The 20,868-nt window shown below is 40.1% G+C and overlaps 2 protein-coding genes across 4 annotated transcripts in view; one reads left to right on the forward strand and one right to left on the reverse strand.

The window, feature by feature from the left end:
* Positions 1 to 12,511, reverse strand: part of ABCB1 (ATP binding cassette subfamily B member 1) — a 55,935-nt gene extending 43,424 nt beyond the window's left edge. The window contains exons 1-2 of one of the 3 annotated variants that reach the window (XM_032181527.1): positions 12,400 to 12,511; positions 11,102 to 11,251 (exon numbers count right to left, since the gene is read on the reverse strand). The gene's annotated coding sequence lies outside the window, so the exon portion shown is untranslated. Of the gene's footprint in view, positions 1 to 6,271; positions 6,430 to 10,974; positions 10,995 to 11,101; positions 11,252 to 12,399 lie in introns of those variants that run through there. The other 2 variants (XM_032181529.1, XM_032181528.1) reach the window with 2 other exon arrangements.
* Positions 12,512 to 17,395: 4,884 nt separating this feature from the next.
* The window catches only part of RUNDC3B (RUN domain containing 3B), a 51,104-nt gene continuing 47,631 nt past the window's right edge, over positions 17,396 to 20,868 (forward strand). The window contains exon 1 of the mRNA XM_032181617.1: positions 17,396 to 17,729. Coding sequence (XP_032037508.1) covers positions 17,626 to 17,729 — 104 coding nt within the window. The 5' untranslated portion in view covers positions 17,396 to 17,625. The remainder of the gene's footprint in view (positions 17,730 to 20,868) is intronic.

A 20,868-nucleotide genomic window follows, 5' to 3' on the forward strand; every position in this document is an offset into this window, starting at 1 on the left:
TGTCTTCACAGCAACCACCTCAGGTGTTTAATAAGCAACTATCTTAGGGTACTACATATAGAGGTTAATGTAATTTCATTAATACCTATACAATATTAATATTATTATTTTATTTAAACATTTCCTAAACTATTTTCTTACCTATTAAAAATACCATTTTCATGGTTTTGATTTTTTTGTTTGTTTGTTTGGTTGGTTGGTTTGGTTTGTGTTTTTATTTTATTTTATTTTATTTTATTTTATTTTATTTTATTTTATTTTATTTTATTTTATTTTATTTTTTTCCAGTTGAATTTCACTCCAGTTCTGACAAGATGGCACATCGCAAATTCAGTCTGTACAAGGCATTCTGATTCCAACATGGTTTATTGCTCTACTCCTAAATATTATCCATATCAAAAGCCACCCATTTCCCATGCATTTCTCACTGATACTTTATTAAACTTCTGCCCTACAAATCATTACTTTTTTTTTCTTAATCATTTATTACTTATCTCAAAGTAATGAAATAAGTAATAATTTTTTATATTTTGTATAAAAGCAACATATCATATTAAACCACAACATGTTCAGTAAAATTAACAGAAGTGATAAGTATGGCCAAACTCACAGAGAAATAGTGGCAAGATGCCCAGTAAACAGCATAAAGAAACGATTCAAAGTAAAGAACAGATATGAAGTATTTAACTAATCAGTAAGTCTTGGGGGTCTTCCCCAGGGCTTTATCCCCTTCCCTGTGAGAACTGTGAAATCATAAGATGATTTCTGGTCTACTTCCTAGACAGAACAGGAGATGGAGACCCCAGGGCAGAGCCAGAAGGACTGGGGGGATGGCTCCACAAACAGTTGGTGTTCACAGAAGCCTCGAGGCTTAGGATGGTGTTTCAGCACCATCAGAAGCACTTGAAGGAATGTAGCCATCCCTGCTCGTGTCCCATTACCTCACCCTTTGCTCTGTACACTTCCTGCTCTCTGACTCAACCCTGACTCACCCACTCTCTGCCTAGTTTATATTCTACTTGCACACGGTGACATGACACTGGGTGAAGGTCATGACATTAGAAGTAATTCCTTGATTTCCTTTTATAGCCAGACACAAATAATGAATGATTAACAGCTCTTCCTGACTAAAAAAAGATGTTCAGAGCAGCCCTGTTTTCTATTACCACCATTCATGGAAAGCAAGTGATTTGTTCAGTACCCAGCAATGCTTCGGGCAGCAACTCTTAGCTCATTTGAGGACCTTTGCCAAACTGAGATATCAGCTATGGTAAGAGGAGGCCTCTATTCCTCGCCTTCAGTCTGTCTGTGCCTGGCACACTAGGAATGTTGTTCCAGTAGAAATCAGACATCCTAAGGCCCATGATCCTCAGGATTCATGGGCTCCACCTGTGGCAAGCTATTAGTGAATGCTGTACAGATTCCTCAGAGGGAGAAACCTCTAAGGGACCTTGTATAGTCAATACTACGAAACAGAACTGCATTAACCTTAAAGAATTCAGAAAGTGAATGTTTTAAACTACTTTACATTTAGTAAGTATCTTGGCATTCAGTAGCATGCAAACAAAGCCTTTTGTCTAACCACTAGAGAAAATAATCTCATAGTGATTCCATGTTACATGGCATTTGCAGTAGATATTACAGCATTCTGCATGGTGCCCAGGAATAGTTTTATTGCTAGGTTATTCCAGCCCAAGGAGATGATAGATGATTTCTGCAGGCATCACTCACAGCTGGTGAGCAGTTCATGAAGAAGTCCAATGTGCTGGCAGATAAAAGCAGGTGTGTCTAGAACAGGGCCTGGTCCTATAGCCACCACTGATTCCACGGTGCTGTGTGCACAGTGGAAGAGAACACATCTGCCTGGGTCATTTGTGAAACATCTTGCCAACATGTTGGCAAATCTGCCTACTATTGTGTGTGACAGGACCGGGGAGAATTTCTGACACACCAACTTAATTGTCCAAATCTAACATGTGTGTGAAACCATATGTTTACAAGTAAAAAAATATATATATTTCGAAATGGTTACTGTGGTACTTCATCTTGGTGCAAATACATGTGTGACTAACTCTTCCTGAACACTGTTATGGTGGGTCACTTCACAGGACAGAATTACCACCTATTTTCACGTTTCAGGTAGAGTGAACTGTTTAAGGTCTCTCAGAGAAAGTACGCGTACAAGCTTCTATAAGGCCTAAATATGAAAATAAGCCTATAGCATCATGACTGCCTGAATGGTCTTTTCATGCACTGGGGGTTAGACTAGGCAAGGACACTTAATGTGTTACAGAGTTCATCTTGTTTCACTGACCTCTGGTACACACTCAGTCAATTTCCTCTGGTTCACAGGAGCTTTAAGATAGGAAAGCAGAATGATGACTATTCCAAGTTTTCATAGTAAAATGTTCCCCATAAACATTTTAACCCTGGGAATGGGTCAAAGCTATCCCATCTTCTTTAACGGGCCACAACTATGGCAGTGATCAAAACATGTTTGTTCAAGCATGATACTAACAGCAGTGTTTCATCCTGCCAATGGTAAATTAAGTAAGGTGATCTCCTCCCAGTGGATCACATGGATAGAGATAAGGGACTTGATTGTCATGCCATAAAATATGAGTCACAGAAGTGTTAAACAATGATAAGAGATAAAAGAAAGCAACAATGACACTCTTCACTGAGGAAAATTGTCTTTCTTCTTAATATATATTTATATGAATGCATGTATTTTATAATTTATGAATATATATATCTAAAAAGTGGTGAACAATAGAAAAAATAAATGTGTATATATATCTTCAGTGCCAACAAAATATGAGTAGAAATAACAAGTAACGTTATAAAAACCCTCTCTTGTGAATCAACTTTGATTTGGATGATGATAAAGGTAGTCAGACTTTTGTCTCTCTTTAGATCTGGGTATATAATACTAGCCTAATGACTTTTAAGAGTAGGTCCTCGCAGTTCTTGATATCTAGGTTTGCCTTACAGTTCTGCAGTGAGCCCTTTATTAAGTTGAAGACAGGTCCAGAAAGGTATTCTGTACAGATGGATTTCTGCACACACTGAGAGTCCTTTTACTCAGTCAGCCAGGACACAGCTGTCCATTATTCAGAGCAATATACATAATGAATGTGCTAACATTTCTCTATCCAGCATTAATAACAATAATATATTGAAAACTCAGTCCCCAACTTTTCTCCTGAAAATTCATGTTACTATGAAAGCAAAATAGGCTTCTGTGAACCAGTTGCAGAATTGGAACAAAACCAGTAGTAAAAACAGACTCCCACACTGTCTAATCCTGCTTGGTTGTGTTGCTCCTAAAACTTGGGATAAGATAACAATAACAATTTACCTGACTGCAGCACAAACAAGAGTAATTGTTTAAACCCTGAGGGAACTAAATTCAGAAACTTGCATAATGTGGCTTGTGGAACTTGAGAATTAGCCGGTCTTAACTAGTAAACACTGCACACCCCTAAAAAGTGCTGCATCAGAGTGGAATGTGATCATCTGCTACATGGCAGGAAGAACCTCCTGCAAGAAATGTAGTAGGTGAATGTCTCAGAATAGACATTCTGAGTATCTGAGCACTGAAAGGAGGTTTGGCTAGTATATTATTCCACCTTGAATGACACTATAACATTGTAAAGTCCTATGCATTCTGGAAAAAATATTAGAATTGGTATATGGACATCTACCTTGGACTGTATCCTTGGAGATAACAGAATCACAGTACCTTTAAAGAAGCAGTCGTACAAAGGTTAAGCCAGCAAGAATAATGCTGGGACGTGTGAATTAGTTTTTTTTTTTGTACTTAGGAACATGGTTTATTGGGTAATAATGGTGATAGGGGGATGATTGGACGAGATGATCTTGGAAGTCTTTCCCAACCTTAATGATTCTATCAGTCTATAATGGAAGGAGCTGCAAATTTGGCAATGGGCAAATGGGCAAGGTGATGGAGAGAAGGAATGCAAGGAAAGCTCAGTTCTGTGGACCTGAAGCAGGTTTGTACATACTGTAATTTTCAGAAATATGGTACTTTGGAAACAGAGCCTCCATTTAAAAGTAAAGTTCAAATGAAACAGAAAAGCAAAACCAGATGCCATTATGGAATTAGCTCTCTTTGTACAAAAAAAGATGCATAAGAGCAACTGCAAAACAGAACAAAATAAAAACTTCCTTTACGGAGCACCAGTGGGACTGCAGGAGAGCAACAAGGTGAAACTGGAGAAAAAGAGGCAAAGATACAAGACAACAGGATAGAATCCATAAATTCTTTGATGGTTTGCTTTGCCAAACTAAAGAAGAAAGATGAGGAGGAAGAACAAAACTACAGAACATGATGAATGTTTCTCACTGCATCTTCTCCCCCTTTCAGCAACAAAGACTAGGGACAGTCTGCTGTCTACCCATGCCCTGCAGATATTGCAATATTGCCAATGGGAATGGCCAATTACTACATTAGTGCTGGATGGTCATGGAAAGAACCCTAACTACCACTATAGTAGTGATGTTCATTGATACCATAGTAAGAAACACTTTTGTAATAAAATTAGTTTCAACTTCAACTCAGAGAAGGGGGAAAATGATAAATGTTGTTTCATATGCATGAAAGGATGTTCAAGCACCTGTAATTGAGATTTCTGCCTGCAGTGAAATAGCTGCCAAGTTCAGGAGTACAAGAGTTCTTTCTGAGGATAGGAATGGGAGTATCCCTCTTGTAAGCAGCAGGGAATTATTGGCAGTGCCTCGCTGAAACAAAATGCGTTAGCTACAGATTTTGCTACGGATGTTTCTAGAATTGGTACTGACCAGTGGGAGGTAAGGGTGGAGTGATTCCTGCAAGTCACTGATGCTTTGTTATTAAGAATCCGGAGGAAGTAAAAACAGTAGATATTTGGGTAACAGAATTTCCTCAAGTTTTGTATGTCTGTAAATTAAAATGTGGAAAAATAGAAGTTGTGTATTAACTGAAGGTCCAGATCCTTCTTCACAATGAAAAAAATATCAACACCCACAAGGAACAGAGGAAGGGCTCCAGCCCACCATCTACAGCTTACTGGAAACTAAGGTGCTAATGCAAAGACCTAAATTTTTAACTCTGCATTTAGCCCAGTGTCAAAAGCAGAGGAAAAAAAAAAAAAAAAAAAAAAAAAAAAAAAAAAAAAAAAAAAAAAAAAAAGCCTAACAGTGGATTTTAAATACTTAAATAAAGCACTAAGAAGAATATCTCAGTGACATTTCATTACTGACTTGGCCAATGTTTTCTTTGCAATTCCACTAGCTGATCAAAGCTGGTAAAAATAAGCATGTACCTGGAAAGAAAAGCAACATTGTTTTATTCAAGTACTGCAAGACTTTCAGATCAATATATTGAATGTGGATGAAATTATCGTTAAAATGTGTTACACCGTATCATAGATGGATATGTTGGTACATGGAAAAAACTGAAGTGAAAGTAGAGGAAACTACATAAGAGGCAGGCAGCATTATTCAAAACCCAGGCTGTAAAGTTAATCATCAAAAACTCACAAAACTCAGTTGGTACAATCTGAGGTGAAATATTCAAGAATAGTATTAGATCAGGAAAGGAGGACAACAGTGGGATTATTAAAGGGTAGAACTCCTCGTGAGAGTCCCCACCCCCACAGGAATTAGTGTAGTAGACTGAGTTTCAGAATTGGTTAAGTTCTCATGAGAACATCTTTACATTTGCAGAAATCAGTAAGCCACTAATCAAACTAGTGAAGAAATATCACAAACGAGAACAGAAGGAAGAACAGCAGAGCAAAACCACACCAGTTCAGAGCCTGGCTGTGGGCTACATGCATTACTGTAAGCTGTTTCATATTCAGCTAACCGCTACTGATCTAGATCTCAGGACCCCACTATTTCAAGAACACAAAGCAATAAGAAGAAAGATACAGCCTTTGTTTTGTAAGTCTTAAGATCAGTGGGAAATAAATTTACTCTATATGAAAAGACAAGTTTAGCACTGACATAGGCACATGAGCTTACGGAATATATCTCTAGGTGCTGTTTTGCAGTAGTACCTATCATAGCTGCCCTGCTAACGTACATAATCACTGGAAAAGTACAAACCGGACATGTATCAAACCTGAGGTTAGCTAGATAGACACTGGCTTTCATAAACTAAGAACTTTCTGTAGAAGACAACAAGGTTTTAGCACCAACTCTATATGGTCTGTTAACCAGTGGGAGAGTGTAAAGTGCCGTTTACTCCTTATGTGTTGCTTACCTGTCAAGTGCTTTCAGATAAAAGCTCTGTTGCTGACTTTGTGCCACAGAATATTCAGCATGGTTCATGGATGGGTCCGGTTTTTATTGGAAACTTGGAAAATCCTTTATAAGATATGCAGCAACTCATAAAATACAGTGGCTTCCTTCTGCAGAGTAGCTCTGCAGAAGCAGCGGAGCTAATGAGCTATGTTAACAATGTTAAAAGAGAAATCTAAAGGAAATGACCTAGCTTTGTACGTAGTTTCAGACTGGGTATATCCAGCTTTAACTATTTGGCTACCAATTTAGAACAAAAATTACCTACAAACACAGGATTTTAATCTGGGAGTCTACCAGATTAAATCACAGCCTGACCACAGTTCCAAAACAAAAACAAACCAACCAAACAAACAAACAAAAAAGAAAGAAAAAATAAAAGGAGAGGAAGAAAAATGTGGAGCTCACATAAAAGCATACCAAAAGGAAAAATATAGACGTAGAGAAGTTGGTGTATGTAGTAAAGCAGATGCCCTTCCTAAGGTTGTGGTCATCCCAATAGGTATAAACTTTGAAGAAACAGCAATTTTGAAAACAAAACAAATAAAATAGTAAGAAGTAAGTTATCAAAGATGTAGCCACTTTAAAAGATGCAGATGAGGGAATTGAGGGGCGATCACCCCTAGAAGCTAGGAGATGGGTGAAGCACAGAGGGGGGCCATACCTTCTAAAAACGACCAGTGTGGTATGGGCAGATAACAAACACTTGCAGATGGAGAACATTATATACACTTCAGGCGGATTTATTTCAATAAGGGCATGAACAAAATCATCTAGGGGCAGCTCAGATGCAAAAGAGGGTGGTAGAAGATGGCTGGCTGGCCTAACATTAAAACAGATGAGCACACAATTGCTTAACTTTTGCAATGGTGAATCCTCCACTTTTCCTCCACTTGGAGGAAAAAGAAAAATACCACTAAAATATTTGAGAATTCAAGAACCACATGCTAAGATACAAATTGAGTACAGTAGACCACAGCTCAATCAAAGCTTAAGTCTCAGCTTAATCCCACCTACTATGCAAAATGGTATTAAATACTGTTTGCTAGTACTAGATCCACTGACAAAATGGACTTGAGACAGCACCAGTACAGAAAACTATTGCAAAGCCTACCACAGTGCAGGTATCTAATATTTTCCAGATGGGATTTAAACCAATAAATTGCTTTGGAGCAAGGAATGTATTTCCCAGGGAAAAATTCCTGAAGGAATTACGTGGAGGCTTAGGAATAAAACAAAGGTTCCAGATTTGCTGAGAACTCCTTATTCAAGGTGAGCTGAATGAACCAATGGAACTATAAAAATAGTATTAAGCCAAATGGAGAAAAGTTACAGAAAAGTTTGGGATACTGCATCACCTTGGCATTTTAATGGCCTGTGAGCCATAACAACTTCTCACAAGTTCACGTGATTTAGAAGTATGCCTGGGAGGAAAAAAAAAATGAATTGAATGGCAGCCTAATGTTTTAAGTGAGGAACGGATACAGACCCTAAGCAAACATTGGAAAGAGGTTAATGTTGTTATAGCAACTCAACTGGGAAGAAACACTCAACGCATGGATAAACAAACAGGGACAAACCACTACTCTGCAGAATGGCAAGTAGGATGGAAAATAACGTTCCATATTTATGGAACATTATATTATACAATGTAAACAGTAAATGGGATAGACCAGCTCCAATTATAAATAAAGCAGGACCTTAAGCATATGACATAAAACTCCAGAACAGAAAAATACCTATATAGTTCCAGGTTTAATGTTATTATGGAGAGGTGAATGAGTTAATGAAAAGGAATGATGTTATATTATAAATGCTGCTATTAAAATTTAACAGTAAGGTGTATGTGACGTCTCACCAAAGTCATTATCAGTGGAAAGTCTATTAAAAGAAGCATAAATTAATTGCTAGTCTATGTCTCAGTGTGGTTTATGTTTTTGATTTTATTATTTATTTTATTAGATTAAAAAATGTGAATATTTATGTTACATGGGAACAGTAGGAACACTGCTTTTTATTGATAGCAGACCATAACTCTAGTGACAATGGAAATGTTTCTTTTTTCCTTTTTCTTTTTTGTTTTTTTTTTTTTGCTTTTTCTCCCCCTCCCCTCTTTTCCCCCTTTTCTCTCTCTCTTTTTTTTTTTTTTTTCCCCCTTTTCCTTTTTTTCTTTTTTCTTCTTTTAATCAGAGACCATAAGACCTTTGGACACACATCTCCACTACTTTAAAATTATGGGAGGTAAGTGTGAAACTAGTCACAGAATCTAATTCATATGAATTCAGATTGTGAATTCACTAATTCACAGAATCTATGCTCTGTGAAGTCAAGAATAATCTTATGAGGTTAACAGATGTCTCTGATTTTAAGAGATCATATTATGGGTGGATGAAGCAAGATACAAATTTAACTTGGAAATTTTATTTCAACTTACTTGGCTGGAAATCAAAATAACCTGCAGTAATTGTGTTGGAACCTGAACAACCACACCAAATGAAATATGAGTGAAAAACACCAGAGATGGTTAAACCAACTACGAAAGTCAAAGCAGAAACTGGAACAAAGAAACAAACAAACAAACAAAAGTCAGAAGTGTCAGTCATAGACTTTTGTTACTCATGTTGCTTTAATTTTTAAACCAAAGATTCTACTCCATTTATTAAAGGGACATTTGTAGCACTGACCCAGAAACAGATCCCATATACTTGAGTGCAACATTCCAAGAGGGATGACAGATACCATTTAGGAGAGAGTAGAAGCTGAGACTCAAATTTTAGACTCCTTTAATGTAGAAACTGTCGTGGTTTAACCTAGCCGGCAGCTAAACACCACGCAGCCGTTCGCTCACCCTCCCCCTCCCTCTCTGGGACGGGGGAGAGAAATGGAAAGTGAAGCCCGTAAGTTGAGATAAAGACAGTTTAATAAGACAGGAAAATAATAATAACAACAATAATAATAACAATAATAATAATACAATGGTGATAATAGGAAAGTAATAATAATATGTACAAACAAGTGATGCACAATGCAATTGCTCACCACCCGCTGACCGATGCCCAGCCTAACCCTGAGCAGTCCGGCCCCCTCCCCTGGCTAGTCACCCCTATATATTGTTTAGCATGACGTCAGATGGTATGGAATACCCCTTTGGCTAGTTTGGGTCACCTGTCCTGGGTCTGTCCCCTCCCAGCTCTTACTGCACCCCCAGCCTGCCTGTTGGCAGGACAGAGCAAGAAGCTGAGATGTCCTTGGCTTGGTATAAGCACTGCTCTGTAACAATTAAAACATCGGGGTGTTATCAGCACTCTTCTCATCCCAAGCCAAAACACAGCATTCCACCAGCTACTAGGAAGAAAATTTTGTTCTAACTGAAACCAGGACAAAACTTTGCCTAGTAAGTTATCAAACATGGGGCATATTATATGCAATATTCAAAAAACATGAAGTCATATAATCTTGACAGTTATTTACCTGAGTTACTAGTGTCATATGGGAATCTAAATGTGGATAGCATTAGCAAAAATATTAGCGTTATAGAAGAAAAAGTACTGGAATTGGAAAGTGAAAGTGGTATTAACATTGTTTTCAGCTTATACTTGGACTCAACCATCAGTTACAGAAACTACTAATAGCACAGTAGATTCTGGGAGCAGTAATCACCAACACACAAGTTATGGGAAAACCAGCGCATGGGGTGGCCTAAGTTTTAACCACTGAAATGCGATTGAACTGTAATTTTAGGAGAAGTGAAGATACTATACAGGAGACAGAGATGGTTACAAGGCAGAATAGCTATTGTCTGAAGTGATACTTCATTCAGTTCATTAGAAGCTAAGTATCATTAGTGACAGCATAGTAATAAATTTGGAAAGGTACTGTAAGAAATGGGGTTGTAGACATTAAGGCTTATCCTACTGGAATGTGGTCTGATGGTATCCCAACTCCCCTCAAATAAAAACAGAATATTACTCCTGCAATAGCAATCACTACTTGTATGTGGAGCCAATTAGCAACAATTCTAGGGTCTATGATAACAGATATATATGGATACCTGCTGTTTTTGTTTGTTTGTTTGTTTTTCTGCATTTTAATAGAAATAGCCAGAAAACAGAGCTCCATGTAGAAAAATAAGTGTGCAACATTTCTCATCTATCCAATCTAAGCATTTGCAATGCTTACCCATATCACACACCAACCAGGGTTCAGCCAGAATTGTAACACTCAGAACGCTACCAACTTGGGATTAACTTGAAAACATTATAACAAAAACATCAGAGAATCACAGCAAATAGTGCAGGAAGCTTAAAAAAAATCACAATAATGAATAGGCACCAGGCAGGAAAAGGTCATGTTATTTTAGAGAATCAACAGCCACCAAGATCAGGAAAGGACACAGAAACCCTGACCATGCCATGACATTTTTAGAAGATAGTCAAGTAGAGGTACAAGAATCAGGTGTTATTTTAAGTGTTAATCATTATCTTCTTTAACTGATTTTCTTTTTGTTACAGGCATTGAGTTTCTATCCCATCATTGACAGGAACATTAACTAAAAGGATAGAGACTTGTGATACAGCTTCACAAGGGAGATACAGAAAAACATTTGTAAGTCATTAAATCAGGAAAATAAGACAGCAAAAGTTCTAATTCTAAAAATAACTTAACCTATAGTGGTAGTAGATGAGATCCTCTGCTTGTTTGGAGGAGCAAAAGAGTAAGGAATATAAAGATATCAGAGATCAGCAAGGAAGAAAAGGGAGAAAAGAGTCATCCACTTCACTTCTGTCCTTACTGAAAAGCTCTCAGGTCTGCTCACTTCAACATCAGTGATTCAGGCCTTCAAGAAGCACAGCATTCAATACAGCATACACACATTCAGTTGCAACAAGGTGTATAATGTTCCTGGATGTACAGGGAGAATATCAAGATTTGAACTGCACACCTGTGAGAAAAAAAAAAAAAAAAAAAAAAAAAAAAAAAAAAAAAAAAGATCTTAAGTTTAATTTGTATTGTTTATTGCCTTATCAAATAAGGCCACCAAGTGGCAATGTAAATATTTAAGACACAAAAGGAAAAGTGCAATACCTTATAATAACTTTAGAATGTGCATGAAGAATAATCACAACAAGTGAACACTGATTAAACTTTATTTTATGTGCCCTGACATAAAGTAGTGATCACATTTACAATCTGTAAGTGTAGCTTTCAAAAGCTGTCTTTCAGTGTTTAAGCCATGATGCCTTCAAATACCACATTCCTATTCATTTCAGGCAAGCAACCTAAAACTAAATTGCAGCAAGTTTTAGAACTCATAGGTTTAAATTTACATCCCCCCCATCCTGAGTCAGAAACACACTTCATACTTCAGTGGCTGAAGTGATTGTTTTTTCTTGGCCAATTCTACTCTGATTGTGTTGTTTAGTAGAATTCAGGTCTTGTTTTTATTCTCCTTCTGTTCATGACTGTCACCCAAGTATGCTCTACAGAGACATACGGTATTCCAGTTTCCTCAGCTCCTTCTACCCATTCCACAGAAATCAGTATCAGTAGGATGCCAGAAAAAGAAGGCAAGTGGAAGTCCATCTTCTAAAACACCTTCAAGCCTATCTTTTAAGGGATCTTGTACAAACTTCTTGCATGACTTAAGAATAAGCAATAATGATGAAGAATAAGATCCATCTACAAATAATCTGACAAATTTACTGATTCTGAGAATTCACATAGGAAATAGTGAGCTGCAAAAGCATGACTAGAATTACAAATGGTACCTAGCAGGTTTCAGTACAATAATAAAATATATATGGCATTACAAGCAATTTGTTTTCCTTCTTTTAGCTGAAGAAATCTGATTTGATATCTTGCTATCAAGTCCATTTTCTCCTACTGCAAATAACAGTACCGACAACTTGTGGATTAACCCCAGTAGGCAGCTAAGTCCTGCTTCTGCACTACCCTTTGCAGTGGCATGGGGAAAGAGAATTGAACAGGCAAAAAAAATAAAAATAAAAATAAAATAGTTGTGGCAAAGACCATTTAATAAGTGAAGCAAAGCAGTGCATGCAAGCAAAACAAAATAAAGCATTTATTCACCACTTCCCATCGGCAGGCAGACTCTCAGCCATTTCCAGGAAAGTCAGGCTTCATCACCTAACGGCTACTTGGAAGACAGGCTCCATAACCACAAATGTCTCCCCTGCTTCAACCTCGCCCTGAGATTTTATTGCTGAGCATAACGTCACGTAGAGTGCTACATCCCTTTGGTCAAATCGGGTCAGCTGTGGAGCTGTGTCCCCTCCCACCTCCTTGCCCACCCACAGCCTACTTGCTGGGGGCAGCGTGAGAAACCGGTGAAGGCCTTGATGCTCTGTAAACACAGTCAGCAATAGCTAAAACACTGATATGTTACCGACACTGTTTTGGTCACAAATCCAAAACACAGCCTACAGGCTGCTATGAAGAAAATTAACTCTGTCCCAGCCAGGCCCAGTAAACAGCTCTATAGCATGTTTGTTAGAGCAGAACTGAACTTTGTAAATATTTAAGTTGTCCAGAACTGAAGTTCTAAACTTGCAAAGCATGCTGAAGACACAACCTCGCTGAGAATGAAATAAAGTCTGACTTATCTTTCAGTGTGTTTATGCCATCAGAAAATAATTCCAGTGAATTAATTTTGTCAAGTTTGAGTGGAGAACACATCAGCACCTTTTTGATGGTAAATATCCTTAATAGAACTTTTGCCATTTCAGTTACACAAACAATCTACTCATAAGGCATCTTTGTATTGTCTGAAACCCAGTAAATCTGGAGAAACACTTTTGAACCTTTTAAAGATGTAATAAAGACATTGCTGTCCATAAATCTAAATGGATGTTAACTATTTTATGTGCCTCACTGCTGCTATATCAGAGCTGCTGTACTGATATAACAACACTTCAGTAATACAGTTTGTGAATGATTAGTAACAATAAGTAATGCAGTCCAACGTCACATGGTTAAAATGAAAAAAGTGTTAGTTCCCAATGTTTTTGTCTTGTTGCTAATATACTTTTCAGAATAACTCTTTACTCATGCCCATGCTTTATGGAAACTGACTTCTAGGAGAAGTCACATATGCTGGGCTCACACATGACTGTTACGTTACTAATGTTTTAAGGCTAATAACAGCATTAGAGGCAACCACTTGAATTCTGTACGTCACCTCACACAGATGTAGTGTTGTCATTCATATGGTGCATTCATGGTATGCATTTTATATTCAGAAAATTTAGAGCTGGAAGTACTCTTTATTAAAAAAAAATATAGGAATAGTTCTATGACAATTATCAGATATGAAACAAAATGGTTTCAGCTAGAAGTGACTGATGGAGATAATTTTTTCCTGCTCAGAGCAGCGTGAACTTTGAAATTAGACAGGGGCATTCAAATTCATCATCTGGATAAGTTTTGAGTATCTTCAGGCCAAAATTCTACCACCTCTTTGATCAATCTGTTCCAATGTTTGAATGTCTTAGCTGTCAATATTTTTTCCTAGGATGGAAAATAATATAAGCAGCTTCCTTGTTGCAGCTTACAACAATTGCCCTTTGACCATTTGTTATGCACATCTCAGAAGCCCCTAACTGTTTCCTCTATCCTCCTGTTCTCCAATTAAGTAGCTGAAGACAGTAAGGTTTTCCCTTAGCCCATTTTCTTAAGCAAAAAAAAAAAAAAAAAAAAAAAAAAAGCTCTCACACACTCTTCATATCTCTTCATACAGCATGTGCTTTAGCACCTTAATCATCTTGGTGGCCTCCACTATATCAGCGTCTTCCCTACACAGAGGAACCCAACTAGACACTATTTTGGAGGCAGTCCACTATGTACCTCCCCTATGTACCCCTGGGTAACCCACTCTAGGTGTTCTGCTTGGGCAGGAGGCTTGGACCAAACCTCCACAGGTCCTTTCCAACCTTATCCCTTCTGTGACAGGGAACAGAGGGGACTAATTGCTATACATCCATTACTACCAGCCCACTATGTTTAACCTTCATCACCAAAGACACTCTTGCTGACTTACATTCAGCTTGCTCACTAGGGTCCCGGGGTTCTTTCCTGCAGAGCTGCAGCACAGCTCCGAGCCAGCACCCAACCAGTAACCACGCACTGTGATATTTCACCCCAGACTAAAAACCACAGCCTGTAATTATGAGGTTTAACTTAATTTGCCTCAATCTGGCAGTTTGCAGCAGACACCCACCTTCACATCACCTTTGTTGGTATCTCCTCTGACGTTTACTCATAAACTGTCAACCAACTTTTCCCCCTTTTCACCAAAGCTAAGCCAATGAGCAATGCTGGTTGCTCCTCAGTGTTAACGTATTTAAGGATTTTCTATAAAAAGCATGGAGCAGCTGTGAGGGGAGTGAGAAAAAAAAATAATGGTAAAACAGTTCTGCAGACACCAAGGTCCATGAAGGAGAGGGAAGAAGTTCTCCTGCAGCTCATGGAGAAGACCATGGTAAAGCAGTGATTCCCTGCAGCCCATGATGAACCATATTGGAGCAGATATCCACACCACAACCTGTGGAAGACCCAGTGGTAGAACAGGTAGGCATGGCCTGAAGGAAGCTGCAAGCTAACAGAGAGCCCAGGCTCCTAGCAGGAACTGTAGCCTATGGAGAGGAGCTCTTGGTAGATCAGTTCCTGAGGAATTGCAGCCTGTGGGAAGGACCCATGTTGGTTGTTTGTAAAGGACTGTATCTCATGGGAGGGACCCCATGCTGGAGCAGAGGAAGAACATGAGGAGGAGAAAGCAGCAGAGAGAACACATTCTGGACTAACTGAAATGCCCATTCCCCAGCGCTGCTTCGTAGGAGGAGGTAGAAGAATTGTGAATGAAGTTGAGCCTGGAAAGAAGGGGGATGGAGGAAGGTGTTTTTAGTTCTCACTATCCTATTTTTATTAATTGGCAACAAATTAATCTTTGCAAAGCCAAGGCTGTTTTCCTATGATAGTAATCAGTGAGCTATCTCCCTGTCCTTATATCAATCCACTTTTCTTGCGAACGTTTATTTACTTGAGCTTATTTACTTCACATTATTGAAATCTAAATCTTGGTCCAACAGATAGACATGATTTCATCTGATCTCTCTTTCGAGTTAAAATAAAAAGTTGCAGTTTATGGAAAGAAGGAAGAATGGAGAAGATACTGTTGCTTTTGATGTAATGGAGAAGATACTGTTGCTTTTGATGTATGTAGAGAAACTCTTTTGTTCCTTTTTTGTAAACTACTTGTAAATATCCAGTATGTTTATCATAAGGCCAAGAATAACTAGCCTTGCAGCTGAAGTCCCTCATCTGCAGTGACGAAATCTTCAGTTTTAGCCTCAGCATGAACTTAATCAAAAGATTGCTCAAGCTGAGTGAATCTTTTAATAGAAGCTACAAAGGCAATGGGTCTCAAAGACAGAGAAGCAGAAAGAAACCTGAAGGCAGGCGCTTCATTTCTGAGAGCCAACAAGTAATGCATTCATCATTTTCCTTTGATTGTCTGAAAGGGAACGAGTAAAGAACAATAATTTGTTTCAGTCTTGTTCTAGTAGACCCATTTCACCCAAAATATTTGCTACTCTTGCTCTCAGAGTAGCCAAGTGTATTCTCCTTCAGGTTACCCTGTGACCCCACTTCTTTTATGCTGTTTCTGCAGATGGGAGGAAGAGAGGCATAAAGCACAATTACGAAAAACCTCATAGTGTGTTTTAATTATAATATTTGTGACAAGAACAATCTACACAAAGAAGCTGCTTTACCTTGGAGAAAGCAGAACAATTTACCTTTTTAATAAAGTTGAATGAAAATAAAGATTAGTTCAAACTAATTTAGCATATCAAGTAACCCACGATGATCGTTTGTTGATTCAACTGGAAATCTTGATAAAAGATAACAACTTGTTTCTGAAGATCTGATGGAAAAGAAAAAAATGTTTTTGTATTACTAGACATAACATGGTCATCTACATAGAAAAAGAAAAAAAAAAAAAAACCTTCTTAAAGTTCTTACCTCAATTCTTCTTTGAGTAACTTAATCAGCAGCCAATAACAGAACGGTTTTAACGGTTTTATTTGATGACATCGCTAAGAAATAGCTTTATATCTACAAGTGATGTTCTCTGAAGAAACCAGTGTCCAGCATGGACTAACATCACAGTAAGTAGATTATATTATTTATATATATATATATATTATATATATATAATGAATAGGAATGGATAGCTTAGACCTGAACAGACACATTTAGGAGTGTGGTGTGCATAACTGAGTAGAATAAGAAGTGCTGCAACTTATATTACCATTCAACTTTATTGTGCATAAAGATTTTTTATTTTTTTTTTCCTGAATCGAAAGGCTGCTTTCCCCCAGGAAGGAAAGACAACATTACCATAGACAATCTGCCATTTCCTTAACTAACCATCCAGACACGTCCCCTCCTCCACACCCCACAAAGCACCATTCTCGCTGATAGCTTTCCCTTCAGAGGGGCTGTGCTGTCCGGCTCACTGACCCAAGCCCCATTTCGCTCTCCCTCCCTCACGCAGCCCAACACAAAGCCGCAGCCCTATGCCCAGAGCCCTCCCAAGGCCGGCCAGGACCAACACCTTTGCTTCGGGCAGAGACAAGCACCCACACTTTGCTTGCGGAGCACATCCCCGCCTCACTCCCTGTGCCCTTTAACAACCAGCCATGCCACAGAGCGCTACCTGACAGCCCGGAGCCCACCCCACCCCACACAGCGCCTCGCTGGGAAGAGCCAAGAAGCGAGGGAACCCCCAAAAACCAGCCCTGAGCCTCAGCCAGGTGCCGTGCGGGCTGACACAAAGGCTCAGGGCCGCGGCGGAGCAGCAGCTCCCCTCAGGGGAGAGGAGGAGACGGGGAGCGGGCGGCCCCGCCTCGCCCTCAGGCGCGGAGCCCCGGCCCGGCGGCCCCGCCATTGGCTGGCGGCGGCGGCGCTCTGCGGCTGCTGCGCCTCCCGCCCGCCGTGGCTGCCCGGCTGCCGGCCGCGGGGGGGGCCGAGCCGACCCCGGCCCCGACCCCAGCCCCAGCCCCGACCCCAACCCCGCTGCGGGGACCCCGCCGCCGCCTCCTCCTCCTCGCCGCCCGGCCCGCCGCCTGCCTCGGGGCGCTGCTGCGGCGCGGAGACGGCGGCGCGGGGGTCTCCTCCTCCACCATCACCACCACCACCTCCTCCTCCTCCTCCTCCTCCACCTCCGGCGGTGGCGGCGGTGCCGGCATCCCCCGTGCCGCCAGGCCGGGAACAAAGGCTCGGCGGCGGCCGCCCGAAATGGCGTCCCTCGGCTTAGGGGGGCTGAGCGCCGCCGCCCGCAGGAAGAGCGTCCCGTCCCGCAACGCCGCGGTGGAGCGGCGGAACTTGATCACGGTCTGCAGGTGAGAGACCCCGGCCGAGACCCCGGCCCCTGCCCCTGCCTCCAGCACCACGCAGGTGCCTGGCGAGCTCCGGCCGAGCGGGGCGGCCCCGCAGCCTCCGCCCTGACTCAGCGCCTCGGCGAGGAGGGGCTGGGTTGGGTTCCAGCCGCCGGGCCTCTTTTTTTTAATTTTTTTATTTTTATTTTTTTATTATTATTATTATTTAAAAATAAAAGGGTTTGGAGCCGCGCTGAGGGCGTGCGGGGCTGGAGGGGGAGCCCTGGGATGCTCGGGGGAGCGGCCAGGTGTGCGCCCCCACCGCCGGAGGAGGAGGAGGCGGCGCCCGGGGGCTGTTTGCAGCCCCCAAATCCGGAGCAGGGGATCCGCAGTACGGAGCCAGACCGGCTCCGTTAACAAATAATCGCTTAGCCTCTCGGTGCTGGGGTTGCACAAGCTCAGGGATGCTTCCCGAGGTTTCCCGTGTAAGGGTTTTCCGTGCTCTCCGTGCTGGGTTGCAGGCGGCGTTTGCAAGCCGGCCGCTGGCATCGCTGCAAACTTTTAGACTCACGGGTGTGCTGGTGGCATCGGTGCGTTTCTTTCAGCTGCTGCATTCTCCAGGTGTCAAAAAGTCCGAGTATTTCCCGGAGAAGGTCTTCAATAGTCTTATGGGAGATACGATGTAATTTTAATTCTTGCGAATTTTAAGTGCATCACAAAATCTAGGACATAATGTTGTGTCCTCACCGCTTAATGCTGCAGCAATACTTTTAAAAAAGGCTTGGGACACCCTCTCTCCTTTTTTTTTTTTTTTTTTTTTCTTTTATTGTACACCATTTAATGGATTTTATGAAGCATACCTGTCATCCATCTACCCAAAGGAATCTGTCCAGTGTTCCTCCAAATCCTAGTATCTGACTTTCAGAGTAGCATCTGTAATATATATATATATATACACACATATTTATATTCAAACTTGTTGAAGCAGATTAAACAGAAGAAATAAAAGTTTTCACTTTTCTCAGCAGTAGCTCTGCTGTTGCTGCAGATATTGCCAGTCCCCGGGCTTGGGAAAAGAGCAGTTTTATCAAGAAATAACACAATTCTGCAGCATGTAATCAATTCTTTTTAAAAGAGCATCTTGTGTTCTGCAGAGCTTGCTGCTTTATTCTGCCACATCAATTGAGAAAAATTCTTCTGTGTTCTGTGCTGTTACATTTTTTGAGCTTATTTCATGTAGGTGTTGTGGTGTTGTAACATAGTTTCTGAGAGTCTTGGAAATCTGAGGGCTTTCACTCAAATACATATGAAACAATGAATTGCAGCAGAAAGCACTCAAAATTGGCATATTGAATTATTTTCTGTAAAACAATCTAACATTGCTATATCTTCACAAAACCTAAGACTCCTAGCTTGTCAAGGCAACTTAAATTTCGAAAGAGTGATGAGAAAAAAAAAGTTGTTTTTTTTTTTTTTTTTTTTTATGGATTGCATACATTTTTACATTTTTATTCTTCTGCCAGTTTGGGTGAAAGTGTTTCTAATATTTCTTGCCTTGTTGCCATTATGGAAAAATATTATTTGTTAGGAGTAGCCAAAGTAGTAGCAAACCTGCAAAAATAATTGTCACAAGTTTTTGACCAGAAAGGACTATGAGAAATTCCTGGTAAAAATAGCTCCAATTAATTGATTCAAATTTGGATGATACTGCTTGCTACCCTGTGAAAGTGATTACAAGGAAGATATTCTTCCGAAGTACCATCAGCTAATAGTCTCTAATAATTTAATGAACTATTTTGTCAAAGCTTCGGTTTAGCAGGTTTTTGTTTGATAGACCAGGCTTTAGGTTTTTAGTACTTTCTTACAGTGATGATATCTAACTCTTCATGCAGATGTAGGTAGGTTCTGAAACTTACAATTTTGGAAGGAAGAGATGGTTTCTACTAAGATGTTGGGTGCCAGTGTAGCCACAGGAAGCAATGATAGCTTCCCTAAACTAATTGTATGAGAAAATAGGTGGTGGTGGTTGTGTAACTGAACAGTGGTGATTTAAATCGCAATAATTTTAGTGTTCGTTGTTGTTGTTGTATGTTTGTTTGTTTAAATAAGCATTATGTTTTCTAAACTGTTCCTGCCTTTCTTCTCCAAACTTTGATGCCTTCCATTTCCCATTAATCTGGGGAACTTCCCAATAAGCAGGGATTTTGAGGTTGATCTTTTGTTTTAATCTATTCCTCTCAAAGGTTCATAGGTCAAAGGTACACATGAATACAGAACCACCAAAAAAAGCAGAGAGAGGCCTTGGAAGTGAGGGTCCTAGCTTGAATGCAGAATGCTGAGACAGAATGGAACAACTAGCAGGAAACATTATTTTAAAATAGTGATTGCAGTGATATGCATCGAAGCTGTTGCATCTCAGTGACGCTGAACTGAAGTGTCTGGTTTCACATACAAGCCGTGTTGCATGGGGTGTTCATTTATCATCCTGGGGATTAATCTACTTTAATAGTTTGTTCTTTACAGTGACATGTTTTACATTGATTCCCAAATTACAAACTAAATACATTTGAAAAGATCTCTTTTTCAAATCTAGATCTAATTCACCTGAAAACTGAGAGGATCAGAATCTGACAGTGACAAGTGACAAATTCAGATAGCAGGCAAATTTTCCGCCTACATCCTTTTCTGATTAGAAATTTGTTGCTGCTTTGTAAGTCTTCAAAAGTGTAGTACAAGTTTGGAAAAAACACCTCTGACCTGGGATATATCCAGAAAAAGTTTGGCTTTGATTTGGAGTTATCCAAGGGATTTCGGAGACCTTCTGGTGCATCTTGAAAAACGGCGGAGGAACCTACCCAGAAAGGATTTATAGAAATCTTTCTTACTCAAGGATGTTTCTCTCCCACCTAAGAGATCAGGAGCTCTTGTTAAGGTTGGAGAACACTGTTGTTTCTGCATCTGTGGTTCGGCTCAAGCAGGACTGTATTTATGACAGAGACAAATATCTAAGGAACGGAAAACATCGGGGATCACACGTTGTCTAGGAACACTGGTATTGGAGTCCCTCCAATGGCAATTACTGTGTGTGGGATGAATAAAGCACAGCTAAACAAAAACAAAAAGCCCAGACCCTGTTGTTGCAGTGGAGCAATGGGTTTGGGGA

Source organism: Aythya fuligula, chromosome 2, assembly GCF_009819795.1.
Source record: "Aythya fuligula isolate bAytFul2 chromosome 2, bAytFul2.pri, whole genome shotgun sequence".
Taxonomy (NCBI): domain Eukaryota; kingdom Metazoa; phylum Chordata; class Aves; order Anseriformes; family Anatidae; genus Aythya; species Aythya fuligula.